This window comes from Microcaecilia unicolor, chromosome 1, assembly GCF_901765095.1.
Source record: "Microcaecilia unicolor chromosome 1, aMicUni1.1, whole genome shotgun sequence".
Taxonomy (NCBI): Eukaryota; Metazoa; Chordata; class Amphibia; order Gymnophiona; family Siphonopidae; genus Microcaecilia; species Microcaecilia unicolor.
Genome location: NC_044031.1, coordinates 485,295,769 through 485,315,338, shown reverse-complemented (window position 1 = coordinate 485,315,338; position 19,570 = coordinate 485,295,769). Strand labels below are relative to the sequence as shown.

The 19,570-nt window shown below is 41.9% G+C and overlaps 1 protein-coding gene across 1 annotated transcript in view; it reads left to right on the top strand.

The window, feature by feature from the left end:
- PRKDC (protein kinase, DNA-activated, catalytic subunit) overlaps nt 1-19,570 on the top strand; it is a 490,177-nt gene that overhangs the window by 258,358 nt on the left and 212,249 nt on the right. Inside the window, exons 55-59 of the mRNA XM_030214157.1 lie at nt 4,425-4,598; nt 5,577-5,675; nt 7,696-7,906; nt 8,013-8,202; nt 10,047-10,262. Coding sequence (XP_030070017.1) covers nt 4,425-4,598; nt 5,577-5,675; nt 7,696-7,906; nt 8,013-8,202; nt 10,047-10,262 — 890 coding nt within the window. The remainder of the gene's footprint in view (nt 1-4,424; nt 4,599-5,576; nt 5,676-7,695; nt 7,907-8,012; nt 8,203-10,046; nt 10,263-19,570) is intronic.

The window sequence follows — 19,570 nt, the reverse complement described above, 5'->3', positions numbered from 1 at the left end:
AGAATGTCCAGAACATCCAATGACAATTAATTATGGGGGTTCTTCCACTTAACCATTCAATGCAGAAATGAGAGGCTGCACATAGGTGGACCCCCCTCCCTTCTCAGCGCCAGCATTAGCATCCTGCCCCATGCCTACATACTGATAGGAACGTTGGCAGCAGCTCACTAAAGTACATTGAGCCATCCAAAGGCACTTCTGCTTTACCCCACTGCCCATCCCTGTGTCTCAGCAACAGTGCACATGATCCACAGAAAACCCATCATGCCACCCCCTGTTCTCATGGTCACCTCAGCTCATACAGCACCTGTGCCTGTGTACTGCATACCCCCTTTCAGCACCTCCCCCACCCCCATATGGCTATAGCCATCTGTCACAGGCTATGTGAGAAGCATTGCACAACATGGCCAACAAAAATTGTGTATGGGACACCAAGAAGGCGTGTCACCTGAACCCCGTCTCCACCAACTTGTGTTTTGTAGATGATTCAACATCCACAGGGACCTTGAGGCACTCAGGCACTAGTACAGAAAAATATGGTGGGAAGACTCAGGCTTCATCTGGCGTATGAGGGAGCGCCTCAGGACTCGACGTATGTTCCAGTGACATTGCACCACTATAACAGCTCTGTCCTGGATCAAGCTACCCTCATTAAAGTGTACCCACAACTCCCGTATCAATTAGAATGTGCTGCAGCCTAACCCAATCCTATGAGGTGACATGGAAAGGAAGGGGTGAGGGAGAAAAGGATGTTGGATAGCACCTTCCTGTGATCAAAAGAAATGTAGCCAGCGTGTCATACACAGCCACCAAGCACATTGCAGCAGCTATAGCAGTGTAAATGAAACTGCAACCACAAAGACCCACAGTGGGAATCAAACCCACATCTTCAGCACCGAAGGCCCACAGCCTTAACTCCTATGCCAAACACATACCTGACAAAGGAGCATGTACATAAGCACTGCCACGCTGGGAAAAGACCAAAGGTCCATCAAACCCAGCACTCTGTCTCCGACAGCGGCCAATCCAGGCCCCAAGAACCTGGCAAAACCCCAAAATGTAATAACGATCAATGTACTTTTCCTTCAGAAATATGTCCAGACCCCCTTTAAACTCAGCAAGGCCAGCTGCCGTCACTACCTTCTCCGGCAATGAGTTCCAGAGTCTAACCACACGCTGAGTAAAGAAAAACTTTCTCCAATTTGTTTTAAACCTACCACATTCTAATTTCATCTTGTGTCCCCTAGTTCTATTATTGTTAGAAAGCGTAAACAAACGCTTCACATCTGTCCGCTCTACCCCACTCATTATTTTGTAGACCTCTATCATATCACCCCTCAGCCGCCTTTTCTCCAGGCTAAAGAGTCCTAGCCGTCTTAACCTCTCCTCATAAGGTAGTCGTCCCATCCCTTTTATCATTTTCGTCGCCCTTCTCTGCACCTTCTCCAATTCCTTTATATCTTTTTTGAGATGAGGCGACCAGAACTGAACACAATACTCCAGGTGTGGTCGCACCATGGAGTGATATAACGGCATTATAACATCTTCATGCTTGTTTTCCATCCCTTTTCTAATAATACTCAACATTCTGTTCACCTTCTTAGCCGCCGCAGCACATTGAGCGGAAGATTTCAACGTTCTATCCACGATGACTCCCAGATCCCTTTCTCGGTCCGTAACTCCTAAAGCGGAACCTTGCATGACATAGCCATAATTCAGGTTCCTCCTTCCCACGTGCATCACGTGCAAGGACAGTACACTGACCACAAAGGGCTGTGAGAGTGCAAGTTGTCACCCAAATGGATGACCTTGCATGGGCCAGACCCCCACATTGATTGAATATAGCATTATGAGGTCCAAAGTTAGGTATTCTGCCTTGTGAAACATCACTCAAGGCCCAAACTGGGGACCCTCCAAACCTCTACATGATAGTGGCACACAAACCCCTCCTTAGAGAAACTACTGCCTATGCGTATCCATTTCCCTCCTCAGCCCAAGAGCATGCCCAGGAGTCAAGGGGTGATGTGCAGCCACTGGCATCTGTAAGGGCCCCAAGCCAGCTAGCCTAATTATATCACAGATAGATGCCCCCAAACCTAGGTTTCCCACCATACGGTATGTAACATTCCTTTCTCAAGGGGGTCCTAGCAGAGGTGGCCAGAAGGATGGTTGAGGAAGGCATTGAGGAACTGGGCAGACAGTTTGAAATGGCTGTCTGGGTGAGGCCCGCATTAACTGCTAGCACTGTCTGAAAAGTGCCAGTGGCAAAAAGGTGACCTTAAGGTGGACTGGCACTGGATTTTTCCTGCATGTCCTGGCCTGGAGGAGGGGTTGTAGATGGTCACAGAAGTGCTGTATAGCAACCTTATCAAAGTGGTAGCTAGTAAGGCATTGCTGGTCAGTGAGGTCCATGAAGCTGGTCCTGGGCCTGAATACTTTAGGGTTTGGGTTATCTCCTCCTGTGCCTGTCCTCCAAACTCTTTCACATCCAGCAAAGAGTCAGCCACAATAGCATACAACACATCGGTGATTGACGTGCAGGTGTCCCAGCACCACAGATGCAACCCACTAGGCCCAGTAACACCACTGTGCACTCCTCCACCTACTGCACCCAGTGAGACCTAGAACCAACAAACAGTCCTCTCACAGCAACAACACAAAGCACAGTGACAAACTGGGAGTGAGTAAACAGAGGAACAATAAGAGACAGAAGACAAGCAGGTAGGGGATTGAATGGGAGGTGTAGAGGTTTGGGGACAATGGTGGGGGAAGAGAGTGAGATACAGAGCAAAGGATGGGTGTGGCTTGGGGGGTCTGGCACATGTTGGCAAGGAGGAGATGAGACACAGAGTAAGGAAGGAAATGAGGGTGAAAACAGGTTCAGACAGGGGCAAACAAACAAAGGTAACAGACCACTCGGCAACTCGACACTTTTTTCACACACCAACAATTCCATCTCTCCAACTCAGCAAAATCACAAACGGGTCGAAAGAGCTAGTTGCATTTAAAGCAGGTTTAATTCACGACATTTTTTTTCAGCTTAAGGAAATCATTTTACTGTCCATTATCGCAAAAAAAATGTGCATCATATACCACTGCCCATCTCACGCCCACAACACGCCCACCCTCTTTCATAATCCTTTTTCTCTGTGCAAATATTGGACATGTTTGTTTGATTATATGGTTTAAATGTTTTCCTGTGAGAAACATGTCCATCTTGTCATATTTATTTTATTCAGGGACCCTTTTACAAAGGTGCGCCAAAAAGTGGCCTGTGGTAGTGTGGGCGCCTGTCTTGGATATGCGCTGGACCATTTTTCCACCTTGTCTATAAATAAGGGGGGTGTTTTGGCCAGGAAATGGACATGCAGCAAAATTTAAACCAGCACGCGTCTATTTACAGCCTGAACCTTTAACTCCACCCATTGACTTAGCAGCAGTGGCGTAGGAAGGGGGGGGGGCGGTGGGGCGGTCCGCCCCAGGTGCACGCCGCTCGGGGGTGTCGGCGCCTCGCTGGTTCCTTGCTCTCTCTGCCCCAGAACAGGTTACTTCCAGGGCACAGAGAGCAAGGAACCAGCGAGGCGCCGACATCCCCCCAGCGGCGTGATCTCGGCGGATTGGCCCTCCCACCCGCCTCTCACCGCCTTCCAGGTATGTTCTCGCGGGCGGGGCGGGGGGGGTGTTGCGCTACGGAGGGGGGAGGGTGCGTTGCGCTGCACCCGGGGGGGGGGGGTGCGCAGCGGCAACCCGCCCCGGGTGACAGCTGCCCTCGCGACGCCACTGCTTAGCAGTAAGGGCTCACGCGTTACCTGCATGGTAACTGCCCAGCGAGTGTTAGAAAATAGAAAATTATTTTCTGCTGTGGGTTTTGGGCTGCCTTTATGAAGAGATTCACCCACGTTACTACATCAGCCCCTCAGAAAGTTGCACACAGTGCTCCAAGCAAGCTCTTCATTTTGTACACAACCTAGGAATAATACAAGGGCTGGAAGGACTCAAAGGAGTCGCAATGTCAACTGCACAAAACAGAGCCATTCTATCCATTCCCTGAAGGCTGCTTCTTCGTTCCCAATCCTTCAGGGTTCATGCTGTAACTAGGAAAGAGAGGCATGGATGACTGACTATGGCTCAGAAAGGAACTCCTATGTGTTTTAAAAATTATTGCTGGTGTCCCTTGGTGCAGAGCCTTAGTGCTGGTCTGGACCTGAGCTGGAGGCAGTGGTGACATTTTCATGGCACACCCGATCAGGTCTGAGAGTATTAATTGGCAAATATTAAATTTAAAAAAAAAAGTGGAAGTGGAAAAAAAATGTGAAATCTTTTCATGAGAAGTTCTATATTCAAGTTGCTTTTTATTTAAAGAGATATGTTGCACATGAGTATAAATGTAAATCTCTAATCATTACTTTGTTTTCCTTTTTAAGGGATGATGACAGACAGAAGGTTTGTCTAGATATAATATACAAGATGCTACCTAAACTTAAACCGATGGAACTCGGAGAACTTTTGAACACAGTAGTAACATTTAGCTCTCATCCATCACCAATGTGCAGAGAACGAATGTATGACATCTTAATGTGGATCTACGACAACTACAGGTACAGTTTCAAGTCAAGTGACAAAAGTTACAGAAAATACTTTTCAGGACATTGTAATGCAGATTTGCTAATAACCATATCAGTCCTGAAGAAAACAGGATACTTTTCAAATTATGGGTTTTTTTTTTTTTTTGTTGGATCAAAATAAGAATAATGTAGAAATATGTACAAGCTTCTGAAATTACATTCTCTCCCTGAGTAAACACAAACAATAATCTAGTAAGGGAAAGGTGGACAGAAGCATGTTTGTACTTAAAATATTCTAATTCTGTGCTATGAAATAGTTATAAAGCCAAAAACGGGATAAGGGTCCCACAATTGCAATCAACAAAAAAAACAAAGTAAGGGATCATTAAACAATCGTGAACAAACAGCATATCACTCTTAAATCTCTTCAAAAAATGGAGGAAAGATCTCAAGCCACAATAGGCTTAAAAAAAAACTCAAGACTTAAAAGCCCAAAATGCTTTTTTACTTCATCACACTAACTGTCTTCATAATTATAGCAGATTGCCTCCCACCTTAGCAACACTCAAGAAGAGCGCTATTAATTTGGACCTGGTGACTCTGACACAGCAATTGAAATGCTGGTCATTGTCAATCTTGGTCTATACTGAGGAAGAATCAGACTTGAATGCAAAGTTAAGTACAAGCATTATTTTGCTAAACAGTTTGCTATAATTATGAATACAGTTATAGAAGCAAATGTACTTTATAGAGGTTTTTTGCCTGAAACAAAGTAAAAAAGCATTTTGGGCTTTTAAGCCTTCAGCTTTTTTAAGCCTTCCAGGCATCCACTACCCTTTTTGTGAAAAATGATTTCATGATTGCTGCTCCTGAACTCTTAACTGATGCTTAATTTCTGACCATTACTTTAATAATCCTTTTGTGTAATAGAACTCTGGGCATATGTAGAATGTCTGTCAGTTAAGCATGAAATTTCTAACAGGTGACCTTCTTTTTCTTTTTTTATATCAGAGATCCAGAAAGCCAAGCGAATGATGATTCCCAAGAAGTATTTAGTCGTGCAAATGATGTATTGCTTCAAGGACTGATAGACGAAAATGCTGGACTACAGTATGTATCAATATAAAGATGTCTGTATTGAGCAAATGAGCACTAATAGTTATCGTGATCTGAAAAGTGCCAGTATTTTTATAATGTTATCAGAAGTTAGGAAATCAGTAGTGTTTATCATACTCCTATTAGAGAGAGAACTGCATCCTTCTGACCAGCAAGAGCCACAAAGGCAGAGAAATGTGACACTTGATTTCAACAGAAATCCATCAGAATTCTGTGCCCTCATCCTGTTTCCATAATTGTTAAATTTTGGCTATAAAATGGAACAGAATGACAATTGAAATGGTCAGTTTAGTTCATTTTTCTGCCTTTTAATGGTTAGGTCAACAAAGGAAGGAGCCATATTCCCAAGGACACAAGAAGCATTACAAACTATCTTCCGTTCAGAAAAGAATAAAAAACCTACCTTTTCAAGAAATATTATGGTTAATTATACATGTTACTGATGTTTTATACTGCTTGTAATTGTAGAACATTGCTGTAATTTCTCGTGTTAACTGTAAGCCAAATTGAGCCAAAATTTGTTTTTGGATAATTGTGGGATATAAGAATGAATAAATATAGCCAAAAAAACAGTTTCCTTCTCAGAGGATCACACAGTCTGTTCTGACTGAAAAGAAAGCAGTAGATCAAACAGATCTTATGGCTTATTAGTAGATAGAATTTTAAAAATAAAGACAATTTTATACCTAATCCTGTATATAATAGATAACCAATGATAATCTATGAGTAATGGAATAAAATGCAAATTGACTTGCTTGCTAAAGAATCCTAATAGCTGTATTCGAAATGGATTGCAATCTTTTATGTAATATGCTTTCAATGACACTTTAGAAGAGATTTCCATAGTCTTTGTTGCTGAACAAATAAATGTATGCATAAGGATGTTTGTCCCACTTCTGAAATAATAAATATAATGAATGTCACTTTGTTATAGTGGAAATATGTGAAGCAAAAGTCAGTTTGCTGTCCATTGAGAGACCTAATGCAGTTATGTTTTTGATTGGTATTGGAACCTCCAAGATTTGGGGTGAAATTCAGGTTAATCATTCCTTTTAGTCAACCACAGATATTCTGCTTTGTGTAGATCAGAGATAGTTTTAAATTTATCCCTGTATTGTATTGGTCATCAGTGAAAAGAAACCACTGCCATAAAAAAAAAAATCTGTTATTGCTGAATTAAAATTAAGCTTTCCAGTGGTACGGGCAGACTTAATGATGGCATCTTATATGTGGTCGTATAAATTGGCCGTGATGCTGAACAGTTAATAAATAGTATAAAAACATAATAAAGTGTTCTCATTCACTTCTACAGTCAAAATAATGCAGCAGAGAAGAAACCAAACTAGCAGAGCTTTTCTGCCTCCCAGTGTTCCTGGTAATAGTAAACTACATCTTTTAATCAGCTGCTTTGTGCCATAGTTCAGAAAATGCCTATTCTGTTACAAATGGAAGACCACCCTTCCTCTAGAGGACAGGAGGAGATGAAAACAGCGGCTAAGAGAAACTGTGTGATTGAGAGAGATGGCTTCTTAGTCTATTACTTCTTTTATAAAGACCAACATACGCACCAATATACCTTTATAAAATAGCCTATCTGAAAGCTCCCGAAGAAAGGTATACCTGCCCCTCTGCATGAGTAATTTTATGAGTGTATGTGCTGATAAGAATGGGTACATATGTGTGTGCATTATAAAATACACACACAAGTCATGATCCCGTTCCATCTATTCTCAGCCCTCACGAATATGTGAAGTGTAGTAGTCTTTGTTTTTTAAACATATATGCTGACATCAATAGGCATTTCTACCACATTGTCAGAGTACATAAACACAAGCTTTGCGTGTTAGTAGAATAGAAAAAAAGTCTGTCTATGAAAATAACTTTGCTATCAGTATATTACATGTTAACTCATATAATCATTTTTAATGTATCCTAATTGTTATGGTAGGGAGAGTCTTACCAAATGATCAAGAGTTCTTGATTCCTGAATTCACTTTGTTTCTTCTTTTTACAGACTGACCGTTAGGAATTTTTGGAGTGATGAAACTAGGTTACCAGTTGTCACCACTGATCGAATGTTAGCTCTGCTAAACTCCTTTTACTCCCCCAAGATAGAGAGCCACTATTTGAGTTTAGCCACAAACTTCCTGCTCGAAATGACCAGCAAAAGCCCAGATTACACCAGAGAGATGTTTGAGCATGCACTCTCAGAATGCAAATTTCAGGTGAAGTAGCGAGGCTAGTCTGTGTCCATTGTAATATTAAATACCGTTCATTCTCTCTTATCAACAAACAGATTTCAGCACACTTACCAAGCTTTTTCATTTGTAGGATTATACTATTGATTCCAACTGGCGCTATCACAGTACAGTTCTCACACCAATGTTTGTAGAGACTCAGGCTTCCCTGAGTGCCAGTAGGTACAGATCACAAGAAGGATCTTTTCCAGCTCAGAGCTCACTGGGTGGTCAAGTAAGGGCTACCCAACAGCAGTATGAGTTCACACCCACTCAGAACATTGGTAAGTTCAGCTGCTCGTTTAGCTACTTATTTCCAAAAGAAAATAAGTTATGTGAGATTGTTGTCTGAGTCCCTTTAATACATTTTGTGTTCAGTTTCTTATTCACCCCAAATTTTCAGGACATGGCAGGGGACTCTTGATAGGGATGATAGTGTGTGTGATTTGTTTCTTTTTTTTCTTCTCCAAATGATCTCATAGGCTGCTTTTAACAAGAGTTGAAAATGCTGTTTAGTGTAACTTGAAGAGTAAATGTAATTTAAATTGGTTCTTTACTCTAGGACTAAAGCACAAAAAGATTGTGCATGACTTTTGGACTTCTCTTTTACACCCTTCATAGCCCTGTTGTCAAATAAGTCTGTTACCCATAAAAATGATGGATTCCTTCACACCTTTGACTAAAAGCAAAAATAAGCCCAAAGGTCCTCAAGAATTATAGGTCTCAGAACAGTAGATGACTCTAGCCAAAAATATTAGTGATCCTCATTCCAGTCTCCTTCAGCACTTCCCTTCTAATCCAATTTTTATCTGTTCAGCTACTGCTTAAGTTAGTGTAATATGTAGATTAGCCAAAAGGTATGTTACCTTAAATCAACAGGTCCCCAACCTTATATGTTCCACAGACCTCTTGTGTCCATGAGACCATCACAGGGATCTGCAGCACACAGAAGAGAAAAGTCTTTTCATGTTGCTGTAATCCTTGTGAACAGAACATGAAGCCCACTGTAGAGGTTGGATCAACAGTGGCTGTGGGGTGGTAGGAGCAGCATCAGTGGCTGAAGGGGTGCGGAAGACAGTGTTGCAGGCATGAAGATGGAATCAGAGGCGGCTGAGTAGAACAGAGGCAGAAGCAGCTACTTAAGTGGGGCCATGATCAGAGGCAGCTGTGAAGGCTGGAAGCAGGCCTGGGGACAGCAATCCAGCTTCCATAGGTGAGAAGAGAGAGAAATGGTAACGGTAGGGACTAGTTAGAGGGAGAGAAGGAGACTGGTGGGACACAGAGAGAGAGAGACTGCTGGGGTTGGAGAAAATAAGAGAGGCTGATGGAATTGATAATGGGAAATGGAGGGACTGGTAGGGACTGACTGGGTAGATTGGGGAGGGAGACAAACTGATAGAAAGTGGCATGAGAGACAGACTGATGGGGACTGGATGAGGGAGGAGGAGAGAGAGAGGCCTGTTGGAGAAAATAAGAGGAAGGGGTTTAGAGGGCTAGTGATGCCAGGCTTGGCACTGAGGGGAGGGGTCTGGGAAGAGTGGTGGGGTGAACTGGGGGAGCGGGTTCCTGAACTTTTTGAAGGCTATTAAGTAGTCCACACAGCCAAAAATCTTTGGTGGTCTGTGCCCTAAATATTTTTATGGATGCTTCATCTATTGGATTAAAGGCTTTTCAACTCATCTTTCATATCAAATTATTCATTAAATAATCAAGAATATTATTGTACAGTGTGCAGAAAAGTTTTATTGTCAGAATTTTCTCTCAGTAACCCTGATGTTTTTTGGAGTTTAGCTCACACTTTTTCAATAGAAGTTGAAGTATGTTGCATTCAGGTACAGTAAATATTTTCCCATCCCCTGTGGGCTTGCATCCAGTTCATACTGAGACAGTGGACGGTTAAGTACATGCCCAAGGCTACAAGGAGTGATCTGTATAAAATGGGGAATTATTTTGAGTTGTGTAATTCTGTAGGAATTCCTTAGGAGCAGCTATGAATATTTAGTTACTGTTACTGTACAGTGTACTGCTTGGCAAGTTTTGAACAGTTGTCCAGGTAAAATGTAATCTTAGTTGGTAAATGAAGCTAGATTGTTTTGATAAGATGTTTAATGTGTCTATTCTTTTCTAGGAGGAAGAAATTCTTTTAACTGGCTAACTGGAAATAGCATTGACACATTGGCAGAATATGGTGTTCCATCATCTTCAGAATCCTTGTCCTCATCCTTGCTGTTTGCTAGCAAGAAAAGTGAGAAATCACGAAGAACTTCTTTGAAACCATTAGGACCCAATTTTGGGAAGAAGAGATTGGGTTTACCAGGCGATGAGGTGGACAGCAAAGCTAAAGGTATTAAAAAGATACATGAAAAGCTTGCTTTAAGAGTAGGACCAGCCACATGGGTAGCAGAACTTCAGATTACTCCATGTGGTGGACAGTTCTGTAACTGGACACCTGGTAGGAGGTATCTACTTTATAAGAAACTAGCCTAATAGTTTCTTATAGCCTGCTTATCCGATATTGCTGCATGGATGTCCAACCGCCACCTGAAACTGAACATGGCCAAGAACGAACTTCTTGTCTTCCCACCCAAACCCACTTCCCCTCTACCTCCACTCTCTATTTCGGTTGATAACACCCTCATCGTCCCCGTCTCATCTGCCTGCAACCTCGGTGTCATCTTCGACTCCTCCCTCTCCTTCTCTGCGCATATCCAACAGATAGCCAAGACCTGTCGCTTCTTCCTCTATAACATTAGCAAAATCCGCCCTTTCCTCTCTGAGCACACCACCCGAACTCTCATCCACGCTCTCGTTACCTCTCGCCTTGACTACTGCAACCTACTCCTCACTGGTCTCCCACTTAGCCAACTATCCCCCCTTCAGTCCGTTAAGAACTCTGCTGCACATCTTATCTTCCGCCTGAACTGATACACTCATATCACCCCTCTCCTCAAGTCACTTCATTGGCTTCCGATCAGGTACTGCATTCAATTCAAGCTTCTGCTACTAACCTACTGTTGCAGGAATTACCACTATTGTTAGCAGAATCTGTGGTACTTCAGGAGTCAAACACCACACACCAGAATGAGAGAGAAATCTTCTCTATTTGCCAGCAAACAAAGTAGGACATCAGCTCTAGCTCTCTCTTTATCTTCAGCTCTCTGTGTCTTCTCTCTCTCGTCTCAGCTCCTTCTCTTCTTCTAACGTAAGCTGCTTCTGCTCTCAATTATATAGGGTCCTACACCTCTCTAGCCCCCCTTTCTCACCAGATGGTAAAGAATAGATTGATTACCCTGTCTTGAACTAATTATTACTTACACATTACTTAAAAATATCAGTTACATAGGTTTCAGATATTTCCTAAACTGACCTATGACCTGGGGCCTCTCAAACTAGACAATGTGGCACCTATATCCTGCATTTTATTATTAAATTCTCATATTCCCAGTCATATGGGTTCATTGAGGGGCTAATCTTGCTTAATGGCACACAGACATGGTTTGTTATTACTTTCAGAAGACCAGTCCTACATTTAGTTATAATTCATCAAGGAGATGACTTGACTTTTCCTGACCTCTTTCACCTAGCTAGGACTGTGGATAATTCAAACCAGATGATGACCTCTTAAACTGCAGACAAAGCTCACTTGAAAGTCAGACACTGATGTAACACTGAATTGAAAAGATATTCTACATAGAAATAGAACTTATTAATTAAACAGAATAAAACATATTCTAAAATAAGCAGAAATCAGAATTCCTTATAAGACAAAATCTAAATCATCTAGAATTATTTAAACCTACACTATCTCCTTCTAAACAGCGTTAGCCTAATCTTTTTAAAACTGCAGTATGCCTTGCTTGCTGATCCACTCGAGATTGAATGGCATCCAGATGTGGTAAATATGAACTAGCCTTAACAATCCATCACTCAAAAAGGGACAAAGAAAGTTTCATTTCTCACTGACCTTTCTAACCTCTAGTCTAGCAAAAGCTAGACTTCTGAGTAATTAAACCCAGATGGCATTCTTCCACTTGCAGGACTGAAAAGTTAAACACCAAATTAATATGATTTCTTTGCCCAGGCTGCCTCACTACAAATGTACTCGATCTGCAGCCCCTCTTTACCTCTCAACCCTCATCTCCCCTTACGTTCCTACCCGTAACCTCCGCTCTCAAGACAAATCCCTCCTTTCAGTACCCTTCTCCACCACCGCCAACTCCAGGCTCCGCCCTTTCTGTCTCGCCTCACCCAACGCGTGGAACAAACTCCCCGAGGCCATACGCCAAGCCCCCTCCCTGCCCATCTTCAAATCTCTGCTTAAAGCCCACCTCTTCAACGTCGTCTTTGGCACCTAACCTCTACACCTCAACCCAGGAAATCTAGACTGCCCAACTTGACATTTCGTTCTTTAGATTGTAAGCTCCTTTGAGCAGGTACCGTCCTTCTTTGTTTATTTTGTACAGCGCTGCGTAACCCTAGTAGCGCTCTAGAAATGTTAAGTAGTAGTAGTAGTACTAATAGCTTAGATAAGTACCTATAAATAAAGCAGAAGTGCTTATGCCAGCTAGAGGAGTGCCTAAATTCTGGAGACAGTTGTGTAACTTACACTTGTGTAATTACAGTATTCTGTAAGTTTTACATACACGTAAGGCCTGCCTGTGTGTTTACCCACCTGTAAAATATGCATGATCATGATCGGGACCTGGATGACTCTGTTCAAGGTTCGGTTCTTGTGTCTTTCAGTTCACAAGCCAAGCCCTTTGGATTCTTATGGTGATAACTTGAATGGGGAGTTCGACCAGTGACATTCCTAGGTCGGCTGCCACCTAGGGTGGATCGCCGATGCGCACCCTCCCCCCCCCCCCCCCCCCCCCGGGTGCAGTATGACATGTCCCACATGATAAGGTCACCCAGATACTGAGTCCCCATCATCATAACAGAACAACAAGCTGACTTGCACTTCTAATCCCATTCCCCTATTTCACCACTGAACAGGCTGCCTAGAATTGTCAAAAGCCCATATAACCCCCAGGATTTCCCTGATTCGATGTACCCCTCTAAAGCATAAGGAGAGGTGCATATTGTCACGTAATGCCTAGCACCCATCTGAGGCTAAACTTGCAGCCACCTAAAGGAACCAACCCAGCACTGTTCAGGTCCGCCTGTACCTAAAAACGTGCTTCTATACTGGGGATACACTCTACCCACTGCTCTGGGTTCCGCTTGCCTCTGGTTGAGTCTCCCACCAGCAAGTTAATTCCCCTGTGGTTTCTAAGGATGCTGGGGCCACAATCCCAGGGATCCCCCAGTTCCTAGAAAACACTCACAGACCGAGGGCAGAAACTACCAGGATTCTGAGTCAGTCCAGGACAACAGATAATAGGCTTATCAGAAAAAAGAATGGTGGAAAAGTTAGCAAATAATAAGAAGTAAAAATAACAGAAATCAATATTAAAACTAAACACTGTCTTACTACCTAAGCAGTACCTGGGGAGTTCAGGAAAAATAACTGCTTATAAGATTTGAACAGGCTCTCAGTGCAGAGGTCTTCACTCTCCACACTCCCACTCTGAGACTGGGGAATTCCAGCACATTCTGGCTGGATCTTGCACTTCAGGGCCAATCAGGCGCAGAGCATTAACACTGAGGGTATTTGGCTAGTGGCACTGCAGAATACTTTCCCTCAAGGGCTTTTCTCTTTTCCTCAGGGTAAGGTAAGCTAAGAAGTAAACACTTTGCTACTTCTATAATGCAGAGGTCAGACACCATCTGCTGGCCAAACAAGGGAAATAAACTGAAAGAGAAGTGTCATAAAAATAGTAATACAGATCACAAGCATGAAAATTCCCTGTTCCCAACACACTTACCTCCTGCTGGAAAATTATGCAGCTCCAGCTCACACAGCAGTCCATGCCATTTTGACTGCAACAGGCAAAATAGCAACAAATGCACACCCCCTGGAAAAGGAAAGCTTTGGGCCCTAAAGAGGCTGGGAGGGAGTACTTTTTGCAGACAGCCCAAGTTTGAACTGTGAATTTTAGGGAAATTGGTGGCTGAGATAGGGTGGGGCTTGGATTTAGATTTAACTGACTTTCTTTCTAAACACTAACTCAAGGCTAGTTAAGTTTCAGTAGCAAATTTACCCTGCTCCATAGGGCCTATGATCTAAATTTGTACCTGAGGTAATGGAGGAGCACATTTCTTGGAACATCTGTAAAAGAAGTAGGATGTGAACCCTGGCTTCCGTGTTATCAGCCTGCTGCTGTAAGTACTAGGCTGTTCCAAAAGTTAGACCCATCACAATTAAAAAGCGTATATGCAGCTGGTGCCGATCGCTTAAGTGCTTTACAAAATAAATTGAGGCAGCTGGCTTTATAAATACTTAAAATTGCATAACAGATTCTCTGCTGGCTGTACTAGATAATCTCAATGTCTGTAAAGCAGATATTGTGTTGCAAATGAGGGAAAAGTCTCAACTGCTATGGCTATTATTACACATGAATGTTCATTGTGTAGCACATAGAAAAAGTCATCATAGACTTAAAAACCCTCAATTGTTTTTTAATTTTTATATATCAATGTGTGTGCGTGTCTAATTAGACTGAAACCCTGTGATAATATCAAAATTATATCAAAAAATAGCGATATCAAAAATATATCAAAGCACAATCACTTATCTTATCCAGAATTATGGAACGATGTCGTTCTTATTTAAGCGTTCAATGTTGCATTATCTCTATCAAGGCGCTGGATCCAAAAAATGAATAAATGCATTGGTTCCTACGGTCCCGTTTCGTATATCTTCATCAGGGAACCCGCTATTTAGTGGAACAACGCGCCGTAATCGCTGTCAATAAATCAAAACAAGAGAAGGTCTGAATAAGCATAAACGAATCTATTAAAAATTACTGACTCAAGTTATTGTAAATTTAAATTTATATTGTAATAATCCCTCAAAAGCACATCATGTCGTTTTACCTATATTAGCAATGGTTTTCAAACGAGAATCGTATCTTCTGGAAAGAATGTTTGGCGTCCTCACCTGACTTCAATGTGAAATTAAAGAAAACTTTACCCTATCACTGACTAGAGCGTCATGTGACGTATAGATAACTTAATCCAATAATTAACTGCCACGTAGTCTACTTTGTTAATAAATTTAAAGGGCCATTAAATACCCTATACTACCAATATGAAAATATCTATAAAAAGCTGTCTCAAACAATGTATATCTTCCACATCTATAACAAAAGGGTCGTGAATCCTCATAGAAGGTATCATCCCAATCTAATACAAAAAGATCGAGCATCCTCATTACATTTATAAGAATGCTCCCCATTGTATAATTGAATTCAAACCGCGAGGTTCCAAAGTCTGTAGTCTGTGGATCCATCTTTGTTCTGCCTGAAGTAACAGTTTGCTCCGATCTCCACCTCTGATGTGGGCCGCCACATGATCTATCACTGTACATTGGAAATGTTCAAAATTGTGCTTGAATTCTTTACAGTGAGAAACTAAAGGAGCTCCACATTTTAAAGAATTAATACAGGACTTGTGTTCACTCAGTCTCGTTTTTAAACTTCTGTCGGTCTTGCCAATATATAATTTTTCACACGGACATTTGAGAAAATATATCACGTGATCAGTTTTACATGTGGTGAAATATCTGAATTTGTATATTTTACCATCTGGTGGATTGCAAAAACTGTCACTTTCAATCATAATGTCACAAAATGAACAGGATCCACACTTAGTGTGAAAACCTGCCTCGGTATTTTTTCTGACCACAATGTCTGCTGGGCATAATAGTTCCCTATTTATAAATACTTATGCAGCTGAAAAGGGGGTGGGATTTGTGGTGTTCAGGAGCAGTGCTGGTGACACATTTTAATTATGCATGAGAGCAGCAATATTTATTTATTTGTTACATTTGTATCCCACCTTTTCCCACTTATTAGTAGGCTCAAAGTAGCTTACATATTTCCGGAGAGGTGGTTGCAGACCCTGGTGTGAACAAATACAGTATAGGGGTACTGTTACATTGACAAGTACAGTAAAGAAGTATCGGTAAATAGTTTGGGGTGATTCAGCTAGACCACATATTATTCTGTGAGCAAAAGGTACAAATCTTGAAAGCGATACGTTCCTTTATTGGTAGCCAGTGTAGTTTTTCTCGGAGGGGTTTTGCGCTTTCAGATTTAGATTTTCCATAGATAAGCCTGGCTGCCGTATTCTGAGCTGTCTGTAGTCTCCTTAGGATTTGTTCTCTGCAACCCGCATATACTCCATTGCCGTAATCGACATGTGTTAATACCATTGTTTGAATCATGTTGCGAAAAGTTTCCCTCGGGAAGAATTGTTTTACCCGTTTGAGTTTCCACATTGTGTTGAACATTTTCTTTGTAATGGCGGTGGCTTGGTTCTTTAGCGTTAGGTTGCTGTCAATAATAATGCCGAGGATTTTCAGGTTATCTGAGATTGGAAGAGTGTGTTCCAGGGTATGTGTGGCTGTGGGGTAGTTTGTAAAATGTTGAGATGAAAGAATAAGGCAGTGTGTTTTTTCTCTATTGAGTTTTAGTTTGAATGTCATAGCCCAGGTATCCATTAGGCTTAGGCTGTTGTTTTTATTATATTGGTGATTTCTGAAAGGTTCGATTTGAAAGGTATGTATATTGTGACATCAGCATACAGAAAAGGGTTAAGGCCTTGATTGAAAAGAGACTTGGCTAAGGGGGTCATCATTAGGTTGAAAAGGATGGGTGAGAGAGGTGATCCCTGAGGTACTCCGCAGTCGGTTTACCAGGGTGGAGAGATGTTGGAGTTTGACTTTACTTGATATGACTTTGTGGTTAGGAACCTCTTGATCCATTTGAGTATATTCCCTCCGATTCCTATCCTGTCGAGTATACTTAGTAGTATATTGTGGTGTACCATATTGAATGCGCTAGACATGTCGAATTAAAGTAGGAGAATGTTTTTACCTAGTTCAATGTCTTGCTTGAATTTGGCAAGGAGAGATACCAGTACAGTTTCTGTACTATGGAGGGGTCTGAAACCGGATTGTGATTCATGACGTATTGAGAATTTGTCGATATACTCCGTGAGTTGTTTGTCTACAATACTTTCCATCAATTTGGTTGTCAGTGGGATGGATGCCACAGGACGATAGTTGGTGATATCATTTGATTTCTTCTTGGTGTCTTTTGGTAATGTTGTAAGTAAAACGTTGCTTTTGACCTTGGGGAATAAGCCTTGTTGGAACATGTAGTTTAGATGGGATGTAAGATCTGCAATGAATCGGTTAGGTGGTGATTTCATGAAATAGTTGGAACATGCATCGAGTTGACAATGAGCAGATGACAGTTTTCTGGTTACCTGTGCAACTATTTCGTCTGTAGTCTGGGTGAAGTTTGACCAAGACCGATCTGCTGGATATTCTCCAGAGTGTGGGTCTAGTTCATCAAGGAAGGTATCAAGGTTAATGTTTTCATGAGACATGGTTTTGCGTATGTTGGTAAGGTGGAATGTCTGTATTTGATATGGTAACTGGTTTGGTGTCTAGTAGTTTCTCCAGTAGTTTGTGTAATTTCTTCATGTCCTTGAAGTCAGTTCCAACTTGTGCTTTATAGTAATTCCGTTTGGATTTTTTTATCTCATTTTTGTATTTTCTTTGTGATTCTTTCCATGTATTCAGCCACTGGAAGCTAAGAAGGCTCATATGTGACCAGGTACTTGTAACTTGGATTGGCCACTGTTGGAAACAGGATGCTGGGCTTGATGGATCTTTGGTCTGTCCCAGTATGGCAGATATACCAGATTATGTGCTTATGAGTTTGTACTCGTATACTACTACTACTTAGCATTTCTATAGCGCTGCCAGGGTTACGCAGCGCTGTACAAGTTTAAACATGGGGAAGGACTCAGTGGGGCTACCTAAAGGATAGTGCTGCTGAATATATATTTAATTTAAAACAGTCTAAATTAGACATTTCAAATTATACTCTGCCTGTCCTGTTGAATATTGGCCTCGGAGTATATAGTATCTCTATTCCCCTTCCCACCCCCCCCCCCCCCCACCCCCCCAACAGCAAAAAAAAAGCATTTGATAATTGTGGCAGAAAGAAAAATAGTGCAGATATAATAAAGTAATGCAGCTGGTGGCAGTTATTTATTTATTTATGCACATTTATACCCCACTTTTTTCCACATGTATTAAACCTAAAACCATTTAACATGATTTTAAAATACAAATAGCTTGAAACTCTCGAAAATCAAAAATGTATCGTTTAAATGTACTGTTGTGACTCATTTCCTCCTGGCTTTTCTGTTATGGTCTCGTCATCTCTCTGTGATTTAGTTGTTAGCTATCTCTCAATTGCTGCATTGTGCCCCAGAAGTTTCCTTTCCCCAAGATTTTAGGTGAAGGGTTAAAAATAGCAAAATAAGCTCACTTTCTATCAGGACGATGGGGGTTGCAGTGGCGTAGCCAAGGGTGGGCCCAGGCCCACCCAGTAGCAGCACATCTATGATGTGGTTGGCAGGGATTCCGAAGCCCCACTAGCTGAAAACTCCCAACAACTGTCCCTCCTGCATACCTTGTAAATAGCAGATCTTCACCTGCAGCAAGCAGCGACTGATGCATACTGCTCACACCGGCCCCATAGCCTTTCCTCTGACGTATTCCCGCCTATGTGGAAACAGGAAGTTGCAGCAGTGGGAAGGCTGTAGGGCCAACATGACCAGTGTGTATTATTTGCTTCTCACTGCCAGTGAAAATCTGCTATTTAAAAGGTATGCCGGAGAGGGGGGATGTTTGAGACCATATGGCATGCAGGCAAGAGAAGGAGAGACCAAATCACCTGTAGGACTGGGTGGGGTTCTTCTGCCCACCCATCTTGGGCCCAGGCCTACCCAAAATTGGGTGTCTGGCTACGCCCCTGGGGGGTTGCAGGAAAAAAAGTACAGTTAAAGGACTGTTGTGGGTGCTCAAGCAACAAAGAGAGACTTAAAATGAGAAATACTATGTTTTTTGAGGTTTTTCCCTGTCCAGTGGCAGCAATATGCAGTCAGGAAAGAAAAGTCCTTGAATTCAGAGGCGCAGTTTTTTTTATGCCCACTCCCAAACTCTTGAGAGTTTGGAACAGGGAAAGGCTACTTAGAATTTCCCAGCTCCAAGTCTTGTCACAGATGTAAACACAAAACCAGTCCAATGACTTTAAACAAAAATCCATAATCCTAACACACACAAGTAAACAAAACCATGATGAGAGGCAACATCTGGTACAGCTGTTAATTTTTAAACACAGAAATGTGAAGTGTTGAAAATGTTTGCTTTTTTGGCTGTCAGGACCTTGACAGTATGGTAGTTCATTGCACGCATTTTCTTCAAGTTCATGATACCTGTGAACTAATGACCCAGTGTTCTTGACAGTGCATATTCTAAAGCTTTAATTAGAAAGTTCTGGAAGAATCTCTGCACTAGTCTAAAGGAAATCACATGGTTCCTACATACATAGAGAAGATCTTTAGGCGAAATCTTTTTATTGTCAGTTTGATAATATATGAAAGATACATATGGCAAACATAGTAAACCTGATTTGATCCTAATAAACTAAGAACAGTTTTATAGCCTCCCACAGCCTACAGTAATAG